The sequence below is a fragment of the Quercus lobata genome, chromosome 1 (genome assembly GCF_001633185.2).
Source record: "Quercus lobata isolate SW786 chromosome 1, ValleyOak3.0 Primary Assembly, whole genome shotgun sequence".
NCBI lineage: Eukaryota > Viridiplantae > Streptophyta > Magnoliopsida > Fagales > Fagaceae > Quercus > Quercus lobata.
Genome location: NC_044904.1, coordinates 31,910,336 through 31,937,474, shown reverse-complemented (window position 1 = coordinate 31,937,474; position 27,139 = coordinate 31,910,336). Strand labels below are relative to the sequence as shown.

Genomic DNA, 27,139 nt, shown 5'->3' with positions numbered 1-27,139 from the left:
ATAAATATGTGTGTAACAGAGTGTGTGTAATAAACATTACTCTTAAATAACTATGCAACTAATATAAACACCATTATAATAAAAGAAATAAGATACTTTATTTAAAAAGATCCATACACAAAAAAAAAACACAATAATTAAAACAAACATACAAGAGAAGAGTACACAACTATTCACTTGTCAATAGTCTTATAACTACATCTTTGAATGTTTCCAACAAAGATGTCCAATGTTGAAAAAAAAAAAAATATATATATATATATACACACACGTGTGTGTATTTATTACAAGTTTAAGGTAGACGTTTCAAGAATGAGAAATAGCTGGAGATGGAGGGACCTCTATATCCATTGTCCCCTCCAACATCAGGATTAAATCCTTCATTGGAGGACGCAGAGCTGGATCTTCCTGAACGCACCACAAGCCCACCTTCACCATTCTTTCTAGTGTCTTCATGTCTACATTTTCATCTTCCACAAGTTTATTCAACTCTCCAGCCACAAGGCAATTATATACCCAGTTAGATAGAAGAATCTCATCTGCTGTTGAAACATTCACTTCTATGTTGCTTCTGCAACATACAATCTCCAAAAGCATCATCCCGTAACTGAAAATGTCCACTTTTATTGATATCAAGGCATTTTTCTCCCATTCAGGTGCTGAGTACCCACTTGACCCTTCAATATCCGTGGTGATATTTCTCTTTTGATTTGGCACTAATAGCCTCGCCAATCCAAAGTCTGAGATCTTTGGAGTCCAATTTTCATCCATGAGTATATTTTGGGGTTTTAGATTACCATGGATGATATTGACTTCACACTCTTGATGTAGATAGAAGACCCCTCTAGCCACTTCTAGTGCAATTCTTACTCTTTCCCTCCAAAGTGGGCGCTCTTTAGTCTTGAAGAGAAGATATGCAAGTGAACCATTGCTCATGTATTCATAAACAAGAAGCTTTCTAGATCCCTCAATACAGAAACCAAGCAACTGAGCTAAGTTTCTGTGATGAGTTCGTCCAATGGCAGTCATTTCAGCTCGAAACTCCCTTTCCCCTTCTTCCACAAATTTCTCTAACCTCTTAACAGCAATACTTTTGTTAGCTTCAGATAAATACCCTTTATAAACCGATCCAAATGAACCCTTACCTAACGCTTCCTTGAATCCATCTGTTGCATGCTCAAGCTCATTGTAAGAAAATGAACGCAAGGTAAAATTTTCTGCAAATTCCAGATTCACATTTTCCAACGACAGCTTTCTGTACCTATGAACTTGATGTCTATATATGAAGAAACAAGATATTGCAATTGCAGAACACAACAATGCATTGGAACCCAAAGTTAGTGAAAGAATCAAAATCATCTTTTTTTTGCTATCCATCAATATTCCCGGAAATGGAGGGGGATGGTCTGGACCATTTTTCCCAATCACCTTAAAGAAAGCTATAGCTGACGAATTTTGACTTCTACCATATCTAAGTGGAAGCTTATATTTTGTGCAAGTGCCATTCATGTAAAATAATGCAGCCCCACAATTAGAATCTCCAAGGCAAGACTTATTACAATTTTCCTGCTCTGTACGTACCATTGAATAAGGAAAATCGCCCCAGGATATATTCGGCTGAGCAATAATGTCGTATGGTATCATTGAATCATTACTGCTGCTACAACCATCTTTGCAGCCCATTTTATAGCAGCCCAAACACTTATTCCCGCTGTTCATGAACTCAAATCCAGGAAAACATCGACATTCAGCTATGGAGCCCACGCCTTTGCAGTAACTGTTGAAGCCACAAAAACCTTTCACTTCACATTGATCTTGCAAAGCAGACCACACCAAGGACACACTTGAGCTAGTATTGCCGAAAAAGTGGTGTGAATACAACTTGAAAATTCCGTCAGAATCAAGTATGGCACGATAGATAACAGTTTCTTTCTTGCCAAGGTAAGAATTATTGGCCAAAGTGTATATGTGGGAACTGCTATTGGCTAAGCTTAGTAGACCCCTTTGGTCAAGACTGAGCTTGATAGAATTGCCAAAAGTCCCATCACTCATAAAACATCGCTTATTGTAGCTGCAGATATGATCATAATCATATGATATTTTCCAATAAGCATTTTCTGAAATATATGTATTGTTTACAGGATAGGAAACAAGGTTTCCATCGTCCTGCATCCTGAGACAATAACGTCCACTTGAGTGGTCTGATGTAGATACACTAGACACCAAACCCTTGCGATTAGACAGATTCTGACCTCCTAATATGGTGTCAGTTGGGAATTCAAAACTTTCCCAAACAACACTAGAAGCGTCGTCGTAGAGCACAAAATTACCAGAATCAAGCATAGATGCTGAATCCGCAAATAAATAGAACTTATCTTGTGTAGAGTTCAGTATGAGAATTTCTTCACCTTGCTCAGTGCGAAGCAGAAGCCCATCACTTCTTAAGTTCAATGTAGCATTTGAGGAGACAGGCGGGTAATCACGATTTGCAGTCCAGACAATTGTGTTCTCTGGTTGATTAACCAGCCATATTCCTATAGCGAAACCATTGCCTTGTGGATAGAAACCGAAGGCAAAAAGGCCAGAAGGTGAGAGCCATGAAGTACGGTTAGCAATAGGGGAAAGAGAAGAGCCTAAGTGTATCACATTGGAATGGTTTTGCTGGGCTTTTACATCAACGGCAAGTAAAGACATTGTTAGTAAGAAGAGAACAGAAAAAGATATAGAACCCATGAGACTGAGTAAGCAAGAGAGAAAAAAAGAGTAGGGAAATGATTTGAAATTAGAAAGGGCCCTTTAAGTAGAATGAAAGAAAGTTCTGAGCAAGTTTATGAAAGGACATTTCTGCATCAATTATGTAGTGTGAAAGAGTATTATCCCTTTATGAAATTAATTGCAGCCCAAGTAGACTTGACTTACTTTCAACTTTGCTGTTTAGGGCCAAGCTCCCACATTGGCATCTGATATTCTGTTTATCAAAAATAGACTTAAACCGCAAGATGCGCCGTGTACTAATTCTACAGCAATTGTTATGATCAATGACCTGCCATTAGAATTCCACAAAAAAGAACAAGCTAGTGGACCCAACTTTATAATTATGCCTACAGTATTTACGTACAGACTAATCCACAAGGCTGTCAAGGCATCTATCTACATCTACAAGTCTCTTAGTTGCAGAAAAAATAAGCGTGGCTTTAAGGTAACTGATATGAAATCGAAAGGTCTCTTTAAGTAGAATGAAAGTAATTTCTAAGCAATTAAGCTCTAAAATTAGTTGCAGCCCTAGTATACTTGACTGGCTTTCAAACTTTGCTGTTTAGTACCAAGCTCCCACATTAGAATCTGATTTTTTGTGTGTCAAAGAGACTAAACCGCAAGATACGCTGTCCTCTTATTCTAAAGCAATTCTTAATTTCTTATCATCATTGACTTGCCATTAGAATTCCGCCAAAAGTGAAATGACCAAGCTAGTGGACCCAACTTTTTGAATCTGCCTACAATTCCGATAGGCATCTATCCACAAGTCTTTTTTTAGTTACAACCTGAAATTACGCAGCAATTGAATCAAAATCTCAATCATGGTTGTTTCCATTTCCACGTGTTTGATAAAATTGCTCATGAGAAAGATTCAATTTATTATAGCTCAAATAGGAAGAAGATCTAGCTCCTCACATTCGTCTAAGTTTGCCATCACCACCACGCAACTCAGCATGATAGTCACTTCATAAGTACAAAAGTTCTTGTGAGGTGTGATAGGTAAGAACCGGGATTCAAGTCTTCAAGAGAAAGTTTCACACATATATACACTTAGATTAGACTAGGGTTAGTTTCTCAAAAAAAAAAAAAAAAAAAAGATTAGCCTATGGTTGAATTTCTATCTTATATTAAAACAAAAATTGTCATCTAATAATTCTAGGGAGACACTCAATCTCATACTCAATTTCATAACATGTTGATGTGTGAAACTATGAGTGATGGACACTTTCTGTCCATTCTAGTTTACGTGGACCATCTTTTTTATATATATAAAAAATAAAAAATAAAAACACTCACAATCGCACAAATCAATAAGGTGTGAAAATGGGTGCATGTAGTATTGTTGTTTTCCATCTCCTTTGATTCTTTTAAATGAAAGGGTCTTATGATTTGGGTTTGTGGTATTTTGTTATTGTTATGGTGCATCTTTTCCCATGTTTCTAGTAGCTTTCTACCCATAATAAGACTAGACATATCATCTAGAGTCTTGTAACTCAATTATCACATTCAAATCCCATTTTCCCAACCATAGAATTAGCAAGAAAAAAAAATCAAATCAAATAAATGTCACATTGTCTCAAATTTAGTTAAAATTTAGAGGGAATTCAGAGGATTTAAATGGGAGTAGATCATCTTCCCTAGAAACTATAACAATTAATTTTTTTTATTAAAAAATGATGATAATAATAATAATAATAATAATAATAATAATAATAATAATAATAAAAATTTTAGATTTTGAATTTCAAAATTAAAGAAAAAAATAAAGAAAGAAAGAGGTTTGGTATTTGTCATTTTGGGTTCACCTTAGGAGGCTTGCATAGGTCTTAATAATCTTTATTCTATACTTGCATCTTCTTCTTTTTTTTTTTTATAGTTTAAAGAGTAATATTATTAATAAAAGAGAAAGAGAGAAGAAAACTAATAAAAATATAGAAAAAAAAATTATTAGTATATTAGGTATATTCTATACCTGTAGCTTTGCGATACTAATGCATGGCCAAGATGAAAATTGATAAAAATATAGAGAAAAGAAACCTATTTGTATATTAGTTTTTAAAAAATTACCTCATGATTTGGACAATTGACAAAACTTAGCAAACATCCTTTGTGGGTGTGGGGGTCCAAGGACCGAGAAGGATAAGTAGCAATATGTCCTTCATCAATTCATTTGTAGAGCACTTTTGACTTGAGAAGTTGGTTTATCCGAGAAGAGGATGGGAAGGTGCACAATGCCACGTGAGCGCCCAAGTGGGCGAAGTAGCCTTCTGGATGAAGGCCAAAGCAGCTAGAAGAAGTTTCCTGTAAAAGCTTACCTACTACCTCCGCATTGAATGAATAGTAACAACCTTATCAGCTGCATTAATGAGAAAATGACACATGAATGGAAGATTCACAGCTAAGCAACCTCTTCCACCACCTTTAGCAAAACTTTTATAGGACAAGTGTCCTTAGGAAAGTCTTGAAGTATAAAAGCTGGAGGGCTAGGATGTAAAGAAAAAAGAGTATATAAGGGAGAGGAACTCCCCAATCAAAAGGGGAGAGGATTTTTCTAAGAGATCAAGATTAAAAAGATAAGAACTGAAACAGTGGTGAGGGATATAGCTTAAGACTTGTGTAGATCTTTATATAAGAACTCATCCTCGAATTGACCCGAGGAAAGCATTAATATCAATTACTCTTCGAATCCTTGGACCTAAACTTTATTGAACCTACACCAGAATCATTTTCCCATTCTCTACACAAATTCTATTGTTTTGGGCTTAATTTGAAGGTACGGGCATCACTATTCTTAGTGGGTTTGGGCCATCAATTTTCGAGTTCTTACAGTGGGTATCCATTCTTTAATTTTTTTTTTTTTTAATAATAACTCCAATATTTTATTTTATTTAGAAACAAACATACTTACATTTTTTTTTAATACATTGCAAAAATCATGGTAACATTTTTTTTTAATTCAAAATTTTTTTTTTGATAGGATTATAATTCGATAGTTACAATGAAGACGAGGGATTTGAATTCTAAATGTCTTGGAGGTGTTAGGAGATACCAATCAATTGAACTACTTGGCTCTTGGATAACTTTTTCTTCTTCTTTTTTTGTGAGAAGGAAAAAAAAATAACTTGCATTCTTTAGCATTTTCTTTCTTTAATACAATTTTTTTTTCTTTTTTAATTACATTGGGTAGTAACAAGACACACGTTGCAGAAAATTATGTAGTGTTTAATGGTCCTCCCGTCCAATTTAAAAATGCAGTGTGTATTACTTTAATAGATATTACATTATAGTCACACAACTAATTGAGATTAAAAACCAAAATATCCTCCATTGAACCATAATCCAACCAGAAAACACAAACACCTCCACTTCGCTGGAGAAGTGACTGCAGATTTTGACCACTCCGCACAATTACATATATATGGTAGCCACTCTCTAACATGTTTAGGCACTCACTTGTATTATGTGGTACAATTTTATGTGAAAATAATATAGAGACGTGTCATCATAAGTGCAACTCATCAATTTTTTTTTTTTTTTTTTTTTTTTTTTGGGTAAAAAAAATGGGTAGAGGGGGCAACTAGTGTGACTTCCCTAGCTGGGCATGACCATAATAGCGCTTTACCCACTCTTGTGCGAGACCCCATGCTTTCGATCTGTGTGGAGAACTCATTTATTTTTTTTAGATTGACCATTTGAGATGGAGATGGAATATAAGCAGCACCAACACATAACTAGTTGTTTGAGGCCTTTTTTTTTTTTTTTTTTTTTTTTTGTTGTTGAGAAACCCCTAGGAATAGGGAATATTATTAAGCATTATGCCAAAGATCAAGGTTGTAAACATCTAAAGTGTGGGAGGATCAGACTCCATCCAAACAATAAAAGGATTAGAAATAGCTTTTCTAGCTAATCTATGAGCCATACAATTACCTTGCCTTTTAACATGGCAAAAAGAAACAAAAGTAAATAAGGAACTAAGATAAATAATGTCTTGCAAAATATGTCCAAACTCGGAGTGGAACATAATGTCACTCTTGATCGCATTGATAATGACTTCCGAATCTCCTTCAACTATCAAATTCTTGAAACCCAGCTTCTTAGTGAACCATAGAACTCGACGTGCTGCCATCACTTCCACCATCTCAACCGAAGTAGGTAGTGGAATTATTGGCCTGATATCTTACCAACTAGGCTACCCAAATATTGGTCAACTCATCCTGGGAATTATGAAGCTAATAAAGTTAATAAAGTTTTGAAGCTAGGCTACCCAAATAGCCTAGTTGGTAAGAAACTGAAACTTTTGAAGCTAATAAAGTTTTATTTGAAACTACCTTACGACATATGATTTAAAATATAATTTACCCAAATAAAAAATAAAGGGGGTATTTAGTGAGTGTTTTCAAACAACAATTTTCAGTTCTTAAACAACATTTCACGTATTTCCACACACTTTTTCACCCACACGTATTTCCACAAAAATTTTTAAATAACAATTTTCAGTTTTTAAACACATGTACCAAACGGCCCCAAAAATTCTTTGACTAAAACATTTAAAATTTTTCTATACACTTATAATCAACAAATTATTACTGGACAAAATCAATAGGCCCACCATCATTCGGGCAAGACACAAACTTTCATTTTTTTTTTTTTTTTGAGAAAGACACAAACTTTCATATGAATGATGAATCTAACTAACGGACCAGGCCCAAAAAAGACTCCACATATTTACAAATAGAGAGAGAGAGAGAGAAGTCGACTAAACGACGTCGTGGTTTGTAGCTATAAAAGTAATAGTGAATCAGAGCTACTGAAGAGAGCTTGTTCATAAACCCTAACAAAAACTTAGTTGTGTTTGGAAGTTGAAAAACCTGAGAGGCTGAGAGTGAGATAGATAGGATCAAGTATGGACAAGAGCATGCTAGCAGATCTGGACACTCTTCCTGAGGAAGATAAGATCAGAATGTCCACAATGATCGACCAGCTCCAGATCCGTGACAGGTCCCATTTCTTCTCTTCCTCTTTTGTCCCTCTCAATTCCCTCCCATATCCTGTTTATCAATTTATCAATCAATTCCTAATTTTGTTTAATATTTGTGAATTGTGACTATAAATTAGATTTCTATATATATATTCAAGTGCTTTTACTACTTAAGCTGATAGGAAATAGTGAATTCAAAGTGTTAGTTTGGATAATTTTAGCTATAAAAGATTGAGGTTTTAAAATGTTGTACTTAAGCTAATCCAAACGGTTATTCGAACATCATGGGACTTATGTTTTTTTGTGGCTTCACAGTTGGCCTCTGTGCTATATAGCTCGCATTGTCGGTTTAATGTTTGCAATGCTCTTCATGTGAGGCCAGAATAATGTTCTCCTTAAAACCGGTGCAGCTTATATTGTTGTGTCTGGACGTTTTGGGAACTACATGTTGTGCATTAATGGTGTATTATCATGTGTTTTTCACAGAAATATCTTTGGAGTTTGCTTTTTGTTTTGTTTGCTCAACGGTCCTCCTAGGTATAAAAAGCTTGCTAACCAATTGAACTGAACCAAAATATTAGTCTCTTAATATGCAATTTAGTTTTGTATGGAACCTATATTCCAGGAAATGTTTAGATAATATTATCAGCTGTTAATGTATCCTCATTGTGTTGTGTGGACCATTTGGAGGGAGAGAAACCTTCATTCTTTTGATGGGGTTTAGAGTTTGCCTATGGAGCTAAAATTTTATCTTTTAGTGGCTATGTTTGAAACCATGTTTGATTGGTTGGCTGCTTTGAGTGGCTATTCCTTTTCTTCCTTTGAGGAATTTCTAGATTTATGTAATTTTGGATGAAACTTTGTTGCATCCTTTGTGCATTTCCTGTGTACTTGGGGATCATTTTCTTTTCATTTTCAATATACCATTATTATTTATCCAAAAAATAAAAACTATCCATTGAATTATAGATTTTTTAAAAATAATTTTTAGATATTTGTATATGGGCTGAAATTTATTGAAAATTGACTTTTCAGTGGTAGCCTTTAGACAAGCTCCACTCTTGTTGAAACTTTTTGTGTGTTTCTCCCTGTTTCATAGTGAACAGTGGATTAGAAAAAAAGAGGGGGGGGGGGGGGGGGGGTGTTGCAATGGTTGGCTGGAAATTGTTTCTTGAAGATACTATTTCCACATGGACATTTTTTTTTTAATTAAAAATGTCCTTGTTAGCTTCACCGCATTAGCAGAAAATAAGAGGATTTCAAGATTTAAAATTGTGCCTTCAAAACATGATTTCAAAAGTGCTATAGATTCCCAAATAATTTGAAAACTGCTGCATTTTACAATTAATTTTAAATTTGCGTTTTTCACAAAAGCCCCCCTGATGTTCCCATTTAGAGGACTTCTACCATCTATCATTTATAAACCTAGTGATGGTGTGGCTTTAATACTTTCCAGTACCTATCTATCAGTGTTTCCACAAAGGACAATAGAGAGCTGGGGACACCCACAGGTGTAAAAGTTTAGTGCATGCACCATAAGCAACGACGGGAAAATGTCACAAATGCACTATGTTCTTGTCCTCATCCAAAAAATGGAGAAAAGCCTGCCATTGAATGCCTTCTCCTCAACTGTCCTAGCCCCCAACACACCCACCAATCTGTTTCCTTCATCATACACCACCTCCTATCCTCCAAAATGATACCACATTCATTCTCTCATTCTACAAATACAATGGTTGGATCTCCTCCCCTACCTTTACTTCATTATCTGATCTTCTCTACTATTTGACACACAGCAATTTGAATTTAGATTCAACCCATTTTTTTGTCTTATGAAGCAATCATCAATGCCTATGTCCAAGCTCAATTACTAAAGCACTCGCTATTCTATTTCAGTCAGATGATTAATAAGGGCCTCACGCCTGGACCAAACACTTATATAATCTTTTGGGTTTTCTTATCAAATCAAATTGTTTTGAGAAAGCTTTGTGTGTTTTCAATGAAACAAAGGGGAATTTTCAAATGGATGTATGTAGTTTTGGGATTATGATTAAAGGTTGTTGTGAGGCTTTGATTTGTATAAAGGATTTAAGCATTTGGTCAGTTGGAGGAGATGAGTTTGTCTGCTAATGTTGTCAAATACTCTACTCTGAATCTCTGATTGATGGGTGTTGGAAGAATGGAGACCCTAGGTGTTGTTTTGTAAAATAGGAGAGCTTGTTTTGGTTGCTAATCAGTACACTTACACGGTGTTGATCAATGGTTTTTCAAGAAAGGCCTAAAGAAGCGTGGGTTTTAGCTGTATGAGAAAAAGAAGAACGATGGGGTGTTTCCTAATTTATATACTTACAATTGTATGATTAATGAATATTGTAATGATGGAATTTAAAGTGAAGGTTTAGAACTGCTTGATGAAATGTGTGGGAGATGGGTGGTTTGTAATGTTTTTATGTACAACACATTGGTTGGTGGGTTGTGTCAAGAGAGTTTGGGAGGCTGAGAAGTTGGTGGATCAAATGAAAAGCATTTGATTCTATCCAAATTAAATTACTTAAACTCCCTGATAGATAGGTTTGTATTGTTGGAAAGTTGGAGAAGGCTGCATGTTTATTCGATCAGTTGCAGTCAGTTGGTCAATCTTCAACTCTGGTGACTTCCAATGCTCTAATTGCAGGTTTCTGTCAATTTGAAAATTTAGTGTGAATTGCTGATTTGGTTAGGGAGATGGAGGAGAGCAGAATTTCTTTTTCTAAAGTGACATTTACAATTCTTATTGATGCCTTTGTAGATCAGATGACATGGAAGAAGCATTTCAGATATAATCTTCTATGGAAATACTGGTTTGTTCCAGATGTTTATACATGTGGTATCTTAAACATGGGTCGTGCATGAAACTTAATATGAAAGCAGCCTTAAAGCTGTTTAAATGAATGAGTGAGATGCCTTAAAGCTGTTTCTTGGGTACTGCAAAGGGTAGCTCTTATAGGGCATTGATGTTGCTTAAAGAAATGGGAGAGTTGGCCAGTTCCAAATGTGGCTACTTACAGTTCAAACTTCAAACTGCTGGAGTATTTTACGAGGATGGGAAGTGGATTAAGGCTGAAGTCCTACATAAAGTGATGATAGAGTCAGGTTTAAAACCATCAAATTCTATCTACAATATAATTTCTGAAGTAAAAAATGATACATTATTCAAGATTTCTTTTACTCCTGTTCAGAATTTTCATCATCTGAGTCCTCAAAGGTAACACACGTGCGTGCATACATAAGACAGAATTTTCTCAATTTACTTATACTAAACAAATTAATAGTCTATAAATTAATATTTCATTTATAAAAATCCAATATAAATAACTGATTAATAAAAGACTCAAAACTTTATTCTGGTCGGAATCATCCTTTTATTTTCTACACTTCTAGAAAAGGGATTAGGTATTATCGTTTTGCAACAGATCCAGATATATCCCTTTAATAATTTTAGAGCAAAATAGGCTCACTCTCATCTTTCAGGGATAGGATCTAGAATGCACAAGAGCATGCTAGGAAGTCTGAAAAATCTTCCATAGTAAGATAAGCTTCAAATACCTGCCAAGATCAGCCAGCTCCAGATCCATGACGTATCCATCCATTGTTTCCTCAATATCTTTCTCTTCCTCTTTTATCTCTTTGAATTTGTGTGTTCCCTTTTTGTGAGCTTTTTATGAACTCATCTTTATTAATTGAAATGTGTTAATCATTCCAGGAATTTTTACCTTTTCTTTTCAAAGAGATCCCATGATCTTTTTATGGATTATTTATTTGAAGTTTTTTAATGTGAAAAAATAGGCTTACAATCCTAGAATTAGGAATACTTCGTAATTTTTTTTTTTAGTATATTGTATTTATTATCACAATCTTAATAAAAATAATGATAAAAAAATTATTTTCTAAAGGAGCTGAGCAAAGTACTGCTTTGAGATACTTCTGAGATTAGTGCCTTTTTAAGGAGAATGACAGGTTCATTTTAAAGTGCTTCAAGGCATTGTTTTGGTTTAAAATTTGAGTATTGGTTCAATTTTTGTGGCTTCACATTTGCCACTGTGCAATACAGCTCACACTGAAGTTAATTTAATTTTTGTGATGCTCATTATGTGAAGCCAGAATAATGTTCTCCTTAAAACCAGTGCAGCTTATATGTTGTGTCTGGACGTTTTGGGAACAACATTTTATGCATTACTAGTGCATTATCATTTGCATTGCACAAAACAAATTTGGAGTCAATTTTTTGTTTTGTTTGTTTGACAGTCTTCCTAGGTTTAATAGGTTCCCTGTCCGTATGAACCCAAATATTATTCATAGTATGTAGATTAGGGCGTAAGGGACCTGTAACCTAGGAAGGTTTGGATCTCTCTAGTCTGGATGCCAACTACCATTAAGCTCCTTCCTTATAAGCAATATGAAGTTATAGGTCAATTTAGTTATCAATTTTTTTAATTTTATTTTTATATATGTTATATGTGTCTGCATTTATTAGTGCTGGTATGATTTCACCCCTTTCTGTGAACCCCTATCAATGAAAAGATAAGAAAGGGTCACTTGATATGGTTTGGTCATGTGTAAAGGAGAATAATTTATGTACCACTGAGAAATAGTGAGTCGAGTGGAAATGAAAAAGGAATTTCAATGGCATGCGTGTGTTACCAATAAAAAAGATAATGTTATATAACTTATTCTGAAGAGGTTACTAGGATAAGTTTTCAGTATTTGACAGCTTTTTTCAGTATTTCCTTATTTTATATATATATATATATATATATATATTACTTATCAAAAAAAATTTTATATATATATATATAAGTTGTCCTTTGCCCTTATTATAGTATATGATGGGAACAATCCCTCAGATTATTTTCTTGGATGTCACTAGATGAATAAAAGACCATCTAATTTTAGTCATATTGTATTGTTAAATTTATTCGTAGGTGCAGTTGAGTATTATAGCCTTGCTATGCTAGATCATGCTGCATTATTTTTTACTAATATAATCATTTTTGTCCCAAAATATCCCCTCTGATTGTATGTTTTACTTGCAGCTTGAGGATGTACAATTCACTTGTGGAGAGATGCTTTAATGACTGCGTGGACACCTTTAAGCACAAATCCTTGCAAAAGCAAGAGGAAACCTGTGTGCGTCGATGTGCTGAGAAGTTTCTAAAACATTCAATGCGTGTTGGCCTGAGGTTTGCAGAACTCAACCAAGGAGCAGCCACACAAGATTGAAGATTTTCACAATCAAGGGTGGAAACCCAGAATTTTTTTTTCTTTAATCGATTTGCTGTGTCTTTCAAGTTTCTGATTAGCTGTGCCTTGTTCCTATATTTGCATATCTGCGATTTCAAGTTTCTGTAGAGGAGACTGCAGTGCTTGTTCTTCCAATTGAATGCTACAGGGAATCCATGATTGCTGTCTGCAGGAGAACCTGTTATTAATTGAATGTATTTGCTCTATGGTGTTGTGTACTAGTTTTTTCAAACAGTACCATTAACAAATGCACGCCAAGGGCTATAGCCTACTTTTTTTTGTTTTTTTAATGTATCAAGATTCACATGATAATCATCCTCCATCTCTATTGTTGTGATGAAATAAGTATGGCTAGTGAGAAATAAGTATGAGCTGTTGTGTTAACTAATTAGGGCATATTTGGTAAACTGTAATAGTCATTGTAATGTAATAGTTATTCTTATGGTTTAGTTATTCTTTAGTTTGGTTATGTTTTTATTACAAAGAATAGTCATTCCTTATGAATAGTTATTTTTTAAAATAAAGAATAATTATTCCTCTTTAAAAGGTTGTATTAGCTATTCCTTAGTAAGTACAATAATTTCAAAACTTAATATATTTCTAAACAAACAAAATTTTCATATACATCTAACAATTATAAAAATAAAAAATCATAAAAAATAACACATATCTCTCTTAAATTTAAAAATAACAATTTTTAAGGAGATATAATTATATAAGTAAGATATTTCTTAAAATAAATGTTAAGTTTCATTTTAATATTATAATTCACAACCAAACTAATGAATAAGTTTAGTTATTATATTACAACAAACTTTATTACTAATAATAAAGATTACAATTCCTATCGTAATCTCTATTCAATGCATCAAACGTACCCTTAATAAAACATATAGGGTTTTTGCGAATTACTTGTGAGAAGCCCACAAATATCTTGAAAACTGCTATTAAAAATAGTAAAAATAGAAACGGACAATTGAAGCGAAACCTTTGGAAGAGCAAGAATGAGATGAAGCTAAAGCAATATGAGAGTGAGAGGAATTTAACTCTGTTCAAAAAATTAAAAAATAGGGGGAAAAAGAATGGAGCAGACACAACTTTCCAAAAATGAAGTGGCAATTCATTTTCCTACCACTCTCCCAACTAATTATACTGACCACAAACTCTCATCAATTGAGGTATCCCAATGTTACATATGAATCAAAATTAGCTTTGATGGGCGGAACTACGAATAATGCAATCGTGTAAATCTACATCATTTCCATTTTTAACAACCATTGTACCAGTTCATAGCTTAACACATTTGTTCCAAAAACTCAATTTATTTGTACAACACAAAATTATGCATTTTGAAAATGCACTAAGAGTAATGCAATTAACATTTACGTTCAAAAACTTAAATATAAGGAATTTTATAAGTACAACTCCTTGACAAATTATTAAGATTCTCCAATCAAAATAAGCCACAGAAAACTATTTCTAGTTTCTACACCCATGATGTAATAATAAATCGAATAAGGTCAATTTTTTTCCCTTTTATGACCAAGACAATACTACTGGATCAACTCAATTGTGATACTCTCTAACAGAGATTACAGAACAAATAATTGAGAGTACCAACCCAAAACCCTAAATTGGAGATAAATACATCAACAATGGAGACAAATTCAAGAAAACCCATGAAGCTGTAGGAGCTGAAACTCTGAAACTCCATACTCTAAATATAAATAAAATAAAATAAAATAAGAAGAATATTTATTTGTATCATTGGACATTGTTGTCAGTGGTGGAGCTAGAGGGGGCCGAGGGGGACTCCCACCTAAAATTTCCTGCATTGGCCATCTGTATTGACACAAGAAAAAGCGAGTCTGACACAAGAAAAAGCAAAAAAAAAAAAAATTTCTCAAACATCAATTCATATCTCCTTTACACCTATTCTACTGTTTTTGTAAGCTTTTGTTTTGTACCACGTTTGACACCTATTTCACAATTTTTTTTTTTTTAATTTCTATCATTATTTTCACTATTGATGATATTCTTTACAGTATTTTATTGTTAAGTGACGGTAAAGATATTATAAATTTTATTATTTATATTTTACAAATTGATATATTATCAACCATAAAAAATAATTACAAACATTTATTTATTATATTGTTTAAATAACACTAATCACATTTTTACGACATTAATTTGTAAGCTTTTTATTGTATATTTTATAGTAATTTGTAAATTGGATATTTTTGTTTATTTATTTTAATGATATGAAACATATTTATTTTCTTATAATTATTTATTTATTTTGTTACTATTATCAATTAATATTTTTTAGATTAAATTCACTTTAAATGTAGTCTTTTAATTTTTTCCATCTGAACTCCGCACTGATTGTTGTCTTGTGCTCTCTCAGAAAAATTAAGAAAACAACTATGTTTTCGCCACCTCCGCATCCCCTTCTTTCATCGCCATCGCCACCATCACCTCCTGCTTCTGCTTATGATTATTCCCTTTCCCTCCCAGTTATAGTGACAGAATTTACACTCGCCACTCTTGCAATTTTGGCAATAAGCTTTTGCTTTAGACACAGTAATAATACTATTACAAACGAAACTGAGGCTCAAACCCAACAAAACCACCACGATATCGAACTCGGAATCTTGTCCAACGTTGTGGAATACAGAGGACGTGACGAACATGGAAACCAGACTGAGTGTGTTATCTGCTTGGAGGGCTTTGAAGATGGAGACATGTGTAGGGAACTTTGCTCGTGCAAACATACGTTCCATAAGCAATGCCTGGATAAGTGGCTAACTATAAAATGGCACTGCCCGCTTTGCCGTAGCTCTGTTAACGTTGTCACGGGTTCAACAAATCAGAATTAGCATGCGTTTGATGATTTTTTTTTTTTTTTTTTGGTTGCAACGATGAAACAATCTGTTGATTAATTTTCTTTTTCTTTTTCCTTTTTTACTGTTATTTTTGCTCTTTAATATTTCCCAGGGAAGGAAAAAATTTCCCGTTTTCTTATCTGATGTGAACATAATTCTATAGGTTTTTTTTTTTTTTTTTTGAAACCTAATTCTATAGGTTTAACTCCAAGCAAATCAAACTAATTAATTTCACAACAAACCAAAATCTAAATCCAAATCTAACCCATCACTAATTGAAATTCCAAACCCTAAAATTAATTTGAATCCAAACTGTGCGTTAAATCCAAAGTTAACATGTGAATCAAAGTTGCTTTGATAAGCGGGACGACTAGGAGAGTCTATCTTTTTTTTTTTTGGGTGAAAACTAGGAGAGTCTATCCATCTATGTCATTCCCATTATTAACCTCCACCAATGTACAAATTCATAGCTTAACCCATTTGTTCCAAAAACTCATATTATTTGTTTTTCTTTTTTCTTTTTTTCTTTTGCCCCTTTTTTAGTTTGTCACTCTAAAAGCATTAGCATCGGTCTTTGTAAAATTTTCTATTTATTTTAGCATTAAAACCTATTTTTTCTATTTTACACAACCACTTTTCAAAAACACCCACATCAATTAATCTATTTTATAATATATTTTATTTAAATAATAATATTTCTTTAATTTTTTATTATTATATTATCTTTTTTCTTTTATCCTTATTTTTCTATCTCTTTACTTTTATTTTATCCTCTAAACTCTCAGATTAATCTCTCTCTCTCTCTCTCTCTCTCTCTCTAGAGCCTTCCACACACACTCTCTCTCATGGTCAGATTACCCCTCCACCACAAGCACCAATCTCCACCACAAGCACTAGTCCACAAGCATCAATCTCCATTGACCCATAAGCATTGATCTTCGTCACCAACACTAATCCATAAGCATCAAAACTCATTCCCCTCGACCCACAAGCACTAATCTCTGCTACCAGCTCCAATCCACAAGTGTATCAAGTTCACAACAATGTTTTCTCTCTCTCTCTTTTGGTTTGTCTATGTGGGTGTGTTTATGTCCCTGTGTTGGTTTATCTGTGTGGGTGTGTTTATGTGTATTAGAGGAAGAAGAAGATGAGGGAAAGCAAAAGTCTAAGTTGGTTTTGCAGATGAATAAGAAAGAGAAAAAAGGAGCGAAATTGTGAAATTAATAAAATATTAAGATGCAAAGCTACAACAACCGTATATTTACACGGTTACTATAACAAAAATGTAAATTTACAGTGATTTAGGATTGATATGGGATGTTTTTGAAGAAAAATGTGTAAAATTGACTACTTTTTGTATTTTGCAAAGCCTGGTGTGATTGCTTTAAGAATGTTGTTGGTTATATAGCTTGGATCAGTGGCGACTTCAAGAATTTTTCCCAAGATGTTCCTTAAGAAGTATAATTTTTCCCAAATGTATTGTTGTTTAGTTCTTTCATTAATTTTTTTTTTTTTTTTTATAAACTATAATTTGTTATATTGTTGTTTCATTAATTATAAAATTATTAATTTTTGTTTAGCCTAACATAATTTAATTTGTTTGTCTTTTATAATGTATTGGTTAATTAAATTATTAATTATTGTTGTAGGGACACGATTTTTGACGACCCAAAGATGACTTTGGACTCGTATGTAAAAGGCCCGAACAATATGATTTGAAGAGAGTGGGTTTGGAAAGGCTAGACCTTGGTCGTTAGGTAACGGGATAGTCAGGATTTTCATGTGAGCCCATTTGAAGGTGGATTTGACCTGCATGTCTAAGCCTTACACGGATGTGGTGTGAGGATCTATCTCCTCGGAATTAGTCCGAGGAGCGTCTCGCCCTCACCGTCCTCCTTTTTTTATGAGTTCGTCCTCCCCTTTTTTTCTGGTTCCCCCCTAAAAGACCCCCTGTCAATGCCACAAGCTTCCCTTTTATACTAGTACTTCCTTCCCATTCTTCACCTACGTGTCCGTTTCTCCTTGTGCGGGGTGGTTACTCATCTTGTCAATCCTCACATCAAAGTGGTTGGGAAAAGCTGGACAGCATGGTATGAGTATGGGTTTGTCAGGCGATGGGCTCCACATTAAGGCGTTGGCAGCCTTCTACCTTATGCTGCTCTTGTACTGAATTTGTCCTTTTCTTCAGGCTTTTTTGTGAGATGTTGGGCGTAAAGTCGTCCTCGGCCACATCCTTGGACTTTCAAGGAGCTTTCATTGTGCGTTCTTAGCAGTAGGGCTCCTCGGCCTGGGCTTTGAGCTTTAAATACAAAGTGGGCTGGGACCTTAGATTTCGGGCCCCACAATAGCCCCTCAAAATCCTGCTGCCTGGCTTTTTAGGCGGGGAGGAGGGTTTTGGTGACATTAGGCCCACATTGTGGCTCGCTCAAATCCAGTACTCCATTATTATTTGTATTTTTTCACTTACATGGAAGGCGTGTCAAGATAAGGGCCACTCCTTTATTTTTTGCTCACGCGGGGTCCTTTGACATTTCGATACTCGAGGCGCGCCTTCATGAGGATCTTCAGATCCTACGGCTAAGGGTGAGGTTGGAAATTAAGCCGAGTTGGCTTTGTCCGTAGCATTCCTTGGAAACTTGCATGAATTAAATGCCACCGGTTCGCTTCTGTGTATAAATAGGGTAGGGGTCACTCCCCTTACACATGAACTCTCCTGTTCCCTTCAGAATCATACTTCTTCCATATCCGCGATCTCCATTTCTGGTGCCCTTTTGCCTCAAAATAAGGTGTTTGAAGCGTGGATGGGGATGAAAGGTCTTCGCGCGCTTCAGAGGCACCGAATTCTCAAGGTGATATGGTACGAGCAAGGATGGCACAGATTCAAGCCAGTCCCCCGTTTTGACAGGAGGAAGATGGTATTCCTCCCTCTTTTAGTCAAAATCCGAAGCAGGTTCTGGTCATGCCAGATTTTTGGTATGTCAGAAGAAGGAATTTCCGCCATCAGCGCCGTCTGCCTTGTAGCAGGCAAATTTTTGCGGGGGCTCCTCAACTTCCGGCTCCCTGCACCTTTTCTTCAATAGTACAGGCCTCAAGTTGGGTTCCCTGCACCTTTTCTTCAGCGGCGCTAACCCGAAGCCAAGTGCTCTCTGCACCTTTTCTTCGACGGTGCAGGCCCCACGTTGGGTTCTTTGGCTACCTGAGTTATGGGCATGTAAAAGTATTGCGGAATGGTTCCCTTACTCAACGTCTTGGCACAGCAGCCAACCTCTCCTCTGTGCTTCTCCTTCGGCGTTATCTTTACTCCCTTGTATTTTTTCTTTTTACTTACGTAGTTAGTTGTAATGTAAGCTTGTTTCAGCTTTTCATTGTATACTGTACTATTCCTTTGTCTTAATAAAAAATGAGTTTATTTATTTCTAAATACTTTTCTTTCCTGCAACATCTACTTTGTGCATGAATGTTAAATATAAGCTTGCCTTTAATGATACTCGGAGCAAAAAAATTCCTTAATACAGATTCCTACTAGTTTAAACCTATGGACACTATTAAGTATAACGATGGAAATTCTCAATAAATTAAACTCTTGGAACTAACCGGAATAATGGCCGAGCGCTGTGCGATGCATGCTAAACAAATGTCTAAGAACGATAAACTTCTAAATAATTCATCCGAGAGGGTAGCCGAGCAGTGAGGGACTTCAATCGTGTTTTTGGTAACATATTGCTCTATGTTGCATTAATCCCTTTGGTACTGAGGATCCGAGGGTAGACTAGGGAATCCGTTTAGTATAGGGATTAACCCAACTGTTAACGGGGAGTTCTTCTCGGATGGATTTTAAGATTCATGTAACATAGTTTTTCTTTCAAGTACTTGGTTTCCCCATAGGCTTGATTCCGAGGACCATATAAGGCCTTGGTTCTGTCCACAACTTGTAAGATTTCTTTTTTGTACTTGGTTTCCCCATAGGCTTGAGTCCGAGGACCATACAAGGCCGTGGTTCTGTCCAAAACTTGTAAGATTTCTTTTTTGTACTTGGTTTCCCCATAGGTTTGAGTCCGAGGACCATATAAGGCCTTGGTTCTGTCCAAAACTTTAGAGTTTTCTTTTTTGTACTTGGTTTCCCCATAGGCTTGAGTCCGAGGACCATACAAGGCCTTGGTTCTGTCCAAAACTTGTAAGATTTCTTTTTTGTACTTGGTTTCCCCATAGGCTTGAGTCCGAGGACCATACAATACAAGGAGGACCATACAAGGCCTTGGTTCTGTCCAAAACTTGTAAGATTTCTTTTTGTACTTGGTTTCCCCATAGGCTTGAGTCCGAGGACCATACAAGGCCTTGGTTCTGTCCAAAACTTTAGAGTTTTCTTTTTTGTACTTGGTTTCCCCATAAGGCTTGAGTCCGAGGACCATACAAGGCCTTGGTTCTGTCCAAAACTTGTAAGATTTCTTTTCTGTACTTGGTTTCCCCATAGGCTTGAGTCCGAGGACCATACAAGGCCTTGGTTCTGTCAAAACTTTAGAGTTTTCTTTTTTGTACTTGGTTTCCCCATAGGCTTGAGTCCGAGGACCATACAAGGCCTTGGTTCTGTCCAAAACTTGTAAGATTCTTTTTTGTACTTGGTTTCCCCATAGGCTTTCATACAAGGCCTTGGTTTGTACTTGATTTCTTTTTGTACTTGGTTTCCCCATAGGCTTGAGTCCGAGGACCATGCAAGGCCTTGGTTCTGTCCAAAACTTGTAAGATTTCTTTTTTGTACTTGGTTTCCCCATAGGCTTGAGTCCGAGGACCATGCAAGGCCTTGGTTCTGTCCAAAACTTGTAAGATTTCTTTTTGTACTTGGTTTCCCCATAGGCTTGAGTCCGAGGACCATGCAAGGCCTTGGTTCTGTCCCAACTTTAGATTCTTCTTTTTTTGTACTTGGTTTCCCCATAGGCTTGAGTCCGAGGACCATACAAGGCCTTGGTTCTGTCCAAAACTTTAGAGTTTTTTTTTTTGTACTTGGTTTCCCCATAGGCTTGAGTCCGAGAACCATACAAGGCCTTGGTTCTGTCCAAAACTTGTAAGATTTCTTTTTTGTACTTGGTTTCCCCATAAGCTTGAGTCTGAGGACCATACAAGGCCTTGGTTCTGTCCAAAACTTTAGAATTTTCTTTTTTGTACTTGGTTTCCCCATAGGCTTGAGTCCGAGGACCATACAAGGCCTTGGTTCTGTCCAAAACTTGTAAGATTTCTTTTTTGTACTTGGTTTCCCCATAGGCTTGAGTCCAAGGACCATACAAGGCCTTGATTCTGTCCAAAACTTTAGAGTTTTCTTTTTTGTACTTGGTTTCCCCATAGCCTTGAGTCCGAGGATCATACAAGGCCTTGGTTCTGTCCAAAACTTGCAAGATTTCTTTTATGTACTTTTTTTATTTTTCGACCGTAAGCCCCTATACCAGGGCGGGGGGAGTTGGCTTGAGGCCAGAAGCCCCTAGAGGTGCCCGCGCCCTTGGCACTGCAAGGCGTAGCCCCTACCAGAAGTTTATGTCGGAGCAATAGCTGTATGTCGCCGGAGACGTAGGAAACCTCACGAACCCTTGCTTGCTAGAGAGTTGACTCCATCGCCACCCGCGCCAACGCGCAAGCCTTCCCACAGACGGCGCCAATTGTAGGGATACGATTTTTGACGACCCAAAGATGACTTTGGGCTCGTATGTAAAAGCCCCGAACAATATGATTTGAAGAGAGTGGGTTTGGAAAGGCTAGACCTTGGTCGTTAGGTAACGGGATAGTCAGGATTTTCATGTGAGCCCATTTGAAGGTGGATTTGACCTGCATGTCTAAGCCTTACACGAATGTGGTGTAAGGATCTATCTCCTCGGAATTAGTCCGAGGAGCGTCTCGCCCTCACCGTCCTCCTTTTTTTATGAGTTCGTCCTCCCCCTTTTTTCTGGTTCCCCCCTGAAAGACCCCCTGTCAATGCCACGAGCTTCCCTTTTATACTAGTACTTCCTTCCCATTCTTCACCTACGTGTCCGTTTCTCCTTGTGCGGGGTGGTTACTCGTCTTGTCAATCCTCACATCAAAGTGGTTGGGAAAAGCTGGACAGCATGGTATGAGTATGGGTTTGTCAGGCGATGGGCTCCACATTAAGGCGTTGGCAGCCTTCTACCTTATGCTGCTCTTGTACTGAATTTGTCCTTTTCTTCAGGCTTTTTTGTGAGATGTTGGGCGTAAAGTCGTCCTCGGCCACATCCTTGGACTTTCAAGGAGCTTTCATTGTGCGTTCTTAGTAGTAGGGCTCCTCGGCCTGGGCTTTGGGCTTTAAATACAAAGTGGGCTGGGACCTCAGATTTCGGGCCCCACAATTGTTTATTAGTTGATTTCCTTAATTAATTATTGGTTAATTAATATCCCAAACAAACAAAATTAATTAGTTCAACTAATTACTATGGTTGTTTGATACTTGGAATATCACACTATTACTTAACAAAAAAAAAAAGTCAATAAATTGTGCAACACAAAAATATATAGGCCCTATAGCTTAAGTCTAAGTCTAAAAAAGAGTTATTTATTACAAGCCTGATGCCTGATGCCCCCAATCACAAGAACCAGTTGCCAATCAAAAAATTTCACAATCACAAATCACAATACACATTACACTAAAAGACAATTAATATCTCACCAACACACACCAACGATAAGATAAAGCCAAATTCAAAAAGTCAAAAAACAGGCAAAAAAAAATTATTAATAAAGCTAAAGATTTGGCCAGCCAATGAGCCAATCACAGACTCACAATTCAAAAGAGAGAGAGTTAGACTCTTAAAGAATAAAGAGAGTTAGACTCTCATTCATTAATTTCATTTCATATTTTCATAGTTTTCACTTTTCATTTCAATGAGAGATTGAGAGAGAGTCAGAGAGAAAAAGAGAGAGAAATACCTTGAAGGAGGGAGCATCGAGCACCGGAGTGATCTGCGATCTGCGATGAAGGGCGAGCAACCCAGCAACAATGTGCTGTGGACTGGACCGATCTCCGACGATGTGCGAGCGATCTCCGATGAGTGACGATGTGCTCTGGACTGCAACCGGACCGATCTCCGATAAGGGGCGACGATATGCTCTAGAATCTGGACTGCAACTGCGACTGGACCGATCTAACTTCTAAGGGTAGGCGTTGCTCTGTTGCTCTGCTTTTAGGTTTGCTTTAGCTTTAGTGATTTCTAATGTACTAATTTACTGATTTAAGGTTTCTGATTTAGTGATTTGCTCTATATTGGGGTTTGGTTTTTTTTTTTTTTTTTTTTTTTTTTTTTTTAAGAATCCGTGGGTTTGCTTCCTCTGTAATCTATTAGGCTTGATGTTGGGTTTGCCATCCGTTGTTTTGCTCTATTACAATATATATATATATATATATATTTTTTTTCAGATAGTTTTTTTTTGGGCTTTTTTTTTTTTTTTTTTGGCTTGAAAGTAAAACAAATAAATTTTTTTTTTAATTTGAGAGTGTTCCTATTTTTTTTTAAGGGTAAACAAATAAAAAAATTTTAATTATTATATATAAAAAAAAAAATTTCAAGTCAGGGTGTTGCTAGGAATACCCTGAGCATAACATGGCATCGCCACTGGCTTGGATAGAGAAAAACTATATTATAATTGAGTCGGCTTTGATTTAAGATGTAATATTTTTATCTTTTTCTTAATAAAGGTACGATCCTTTTATCAAAAAGAAAAGAACTCAATTGTGATATTCTCTAACAAAGGTTACATGTAACAAATAATCGAAGCTCTTTGCGCAATCAATCATAACAACAAGAGAGAGTACCAACCCAAAACCCTAAATCTCAAACAAATTCTAGAAAACCCATGAAATATATAGTATGAGCTGAAATCCAACATAATGAAATAAAAAGAGAGGAAAAAGAAGATTAAAATAAAACAACAAACTCTTGACAAAATATGAGATATTCTTTTGGTACAAACCCAAAACCCTAAATTCACTTACAAATCTACGATCATACCACTCACATAGAACAACAAACTCAACATAAAAGAAACACGCAAGAGAGAGAACCGGAGAGAGGTAGAATTTTTCTTTTCTTTTCTTTTATGGGCTCGTGGCCCATTTGGCCCACTTCTGATTTCAATTAAGTTATAGGAAACAATTTTTTGGACTGGGCCCAAGCATGCACGCACGTTCATACGTAGTGCCTTCGTAGTTCCTACAACACTCGGAGACACCACAACTTTGTGTCAAAAGACTAATATTGAGGTAATTTTATATACTTTTTCACCATATGTATTTTCACAAAATAACAATAATGTTACTAACTCTCTTACCAAACGCTCCTCAGAGTTCTAGAATTTCCAACTTGCACTTGTTATCCGAATCAGACTGAGAGAGAAAAAATTAACATGTTTTCCCCACCTCCACATCCTCTTCTTTCATCACCACCGCCACCATCACCTGCTGCTCATGATCATGGTCATGATCATTCCCTCCCAAAGTTCGAGATGGAATTAATATTCGCCGCTCTTGTATTATTGGCAATATTCTTGTGCCGTAAACAGTGTAGTAACACTAATGAAACTCAGCCTCGAACCCAACAACACGATATCGAACTTGGACTCCCCGAAAATACAGCACAAGCTGATCATCATGTTCCTTCTCACCACGTTCCTGATCTGTGTGCTATCTGCTTGGAGGACTTTGAAGATGGAGATGTGTGTAGGAAACTTTACGCGTGCAAACATACCTTCCATAAGCAGTGCGTGGATAAGTGGCTAACTATAAATACGCACTGCCCACTTTGCCGTGGTTCTGCTAAGGCTGCGGCTTCAGCAAATCAGAACTAGCAGGTTTAGACATAATAACTTCACTGTTATGCTAAAATATTTGACCATAGATGCAAGTTAGAATATTCTATTTTCATGAGACTTGATGTGTTTTGCTTGGTAGTACTAAGCAAAACGGTCTAATTTCTTTTTTGAAAGAATTTGATGTCTGCTTCTATTACAGCGATTGAACAAATACTTAGTGGTTTAACTTGATTTTATTTATCCTTTTCCATTATTCATGGTTTTTTGTTTTTAGGCCTTGCTTTCATGGTTTTTTTTTTTTTTCCCTCTGCAATCCAAAGTGTTCGGGCATCCTTGAAAGGTCTGTGGCAAAAGCTTCATTGATCTGAATTTCCTATCATCAATAAAAACTTACATATAGTATCTTGGGAATTTAGCTCCTCCAAGAATTTTCAATGTTAAGATACAATTACAGTATATATATAGTATATATAGCAAGTTGTTAATAACAAATAAAAACAATAATATCCGTGTCTAGATGATTAGGGATATATGGCAATGGGAGAAGGGGGCCGGGGTTGGATTAGGAGTATCTTGTCCCCGTTCGGTTCCCTCTTCAAGACTAAAAAAGACAGGTTCAATGTATTTTTCTATTTCTAATATGGTGATTTTGACATTAATGAAATTGAGATAATAAAAATTGAGTGACAAGTTTGTAATTATTCTCATCTAAACCTACTATTTACATTATTTTTTAACTGACCATTTTGAGTCCTCGATAATTATAGAATGTCTGTGGAATTATTGTTTTGGCAATGGCATACGGCTTTCAGAAAATTCTTCCTAACACTACAGAGGAGCTGAATTTCCAGGATATATATATGTAATAATCTAAGATATAATCAAAACTTTTGTCGGTAAGAAATAAATACTTTTGCCACTGAATGTATACGCAATACGTGAAGCATCTATATATAGCCCACAACTTTAATTTTATTCCTCGACCAAAGAAAACAGGTTATATTAATGATATGTATCCCTATAATATGCCATTCCTCATTTGCAGATAACAGGGAAGAGACAAGGTGGATCATGGTTGTCTCATCAGGATGGAACCATGAATTTTTCCACGGTGCCAAAGCATGAAAAAGAAAATTTACCATTTAATTAAAAATGAGAATTATTCGATGTTTTAAGACTAATTAAATACATGAAAATAAAATTAGCATTTATTCATTGTTAACTACATATAAATAAATGCAATATTATTAATTTAAAAATATATATTTCAACTTAATCATGTATCAAAATGCAACTCGGCATTCTTTGACTACCACAATTTGCACTAAAAAGCTTTAGCAATCTCGTCCATGACTTTAAATTTAGACAAATACCTCTGATTTTCTTATGTAAACAAAATTATATTATCATATCTTATCTACCACCTAATTTTAAGAACAAAAATCTGTTAAGTTAGGGAAAACTCTAATACCAAAATATATTGAACAAAAAACTTTTATTTAAAGCTTGGCTCATTATATTACAGAACTTTACCGGCATCACTGTTATTACACCAATGCACACGGCACTTTTACATTCACACACACTATCCTTGAATACACTACTAGCACACACCTAACACCTTACCTCTAGACGCCTAGCTACTAACCCTCACTTTATTTTCTTCACTTCACGGGCTTCACTTCACGTCACACACTTCACCTTACACGTCTCACTTGGTGCTTTATGACACACACAAACTGAGCACCGTTTCTATATTTATACTTTGTTCTATGTCGGTTAAGGAGATTCTAACTTCATCTTTTTAATGACAATAAAATACTATCTTTCTCCAAGCTTCTAGATATTGTACAAAGTTGTGACTGAAATTTATTTAGTCAAGGAAGTCTCTAGGAAATTCCGGTGAGAGAGTAATTGAGATAAACTCTAGATATTTCGAGAGAAAGAGAGAGAGGCAGAGCTTGATATTTAACAAAATCAACCTTGTGAACCAAAAAAAAAATTATGATAAAGGAAAATAAATAAATAAATATAATAGATTATATATATATATATATATATAGAACTTTGAAAAAAAAAATGAAAGAAGCATAAATAATTTGACACAAATATAACACTTTACATTCAACTTTATCAAAATTACTCAACATTATATTTTACTCACAAAAACTATAAAAATAAAAAATAAAAGATGATTTTCAAAACATGAGGGATTATTTGGTATCAGTGTTTAAATAACAATTTTCAATGTTTAAACAACAATAATACTTCTGATACATATTTCTATAACACTTAAACACGTATTTCCACAATATTAAAAACTGAATAACGATACTAAAAATTTTCAACCAAACAAGCCCTAATTTTTTTCAAGTTCTAATAATTGTATCAACACCCAAACATACCATAATTAACCTCCACTTTCTTTATTTTT

At 35.5% G+C, this 27,139-nt stretch overlaps 3 protein-coding genes and 1 pseudogene across 3 annotated transcripts; 3 read left to right on the top strand and 1 right to left on the bottom strand.

The window, feature by feature from the left end:
* Positions 1–306: 306 nt before the first annotated feature.
* On the bottom strand, positions 307–2,694 carry LOC115952586 (G-type lectin S-receptor-like serine/threonine-protein kinase LECRK1). The gene has a single exon (XM_031069761.1). The coding sequence runs from the start codon at positions 2,692–2,694 to the stop codon at positions 307–309; it is 2,388 nt and encodes a 795-aa protein (XP_030925621.1).
* Positions 2,695–7,507: 4,813 nt separating this feature from the next.
* On the top strand, positions 7,508–13,480 carry LOC115986942 (mitochondrial import inner membrane translocase subunit Tim9). The gene is made up of 2 exons (XM_031110376.1): positions 7,508–7,755; positions 12,808–13,480. The coding sequence occupies exons 1-2, from the start codon at positions 7,661–7,663 to the stop codon at positions 12,992–12,994; spliced, it is 282 nt and encodes a 93-aa protein (XP_030966236.1). The 5' UTR covers positions 7,508–7,660; the 3' UTR covers positions 12,995–13,480.
* On the top strand, positions 8,949–11,534 carry LOC115986934 (annotated as a pseudogene).
* Positions 13,481–24,300: 10,820 nt separating the features above from the next.
* LOC115952575 (RING-H2 finger protein ATL70-like) lies at positions 24,301–24,741 on the top strand. The gene has a single exon (XM_031069752.1). It carries the CDS (start codon positions 24,301–24,303, stop codon positions 24,739–24,741), a length of 441 nt encoding a protein of 146 aa, XP_030925612.1.
* Positions 24,742–27,139: the final 2,398 nt, after the last annotated feature.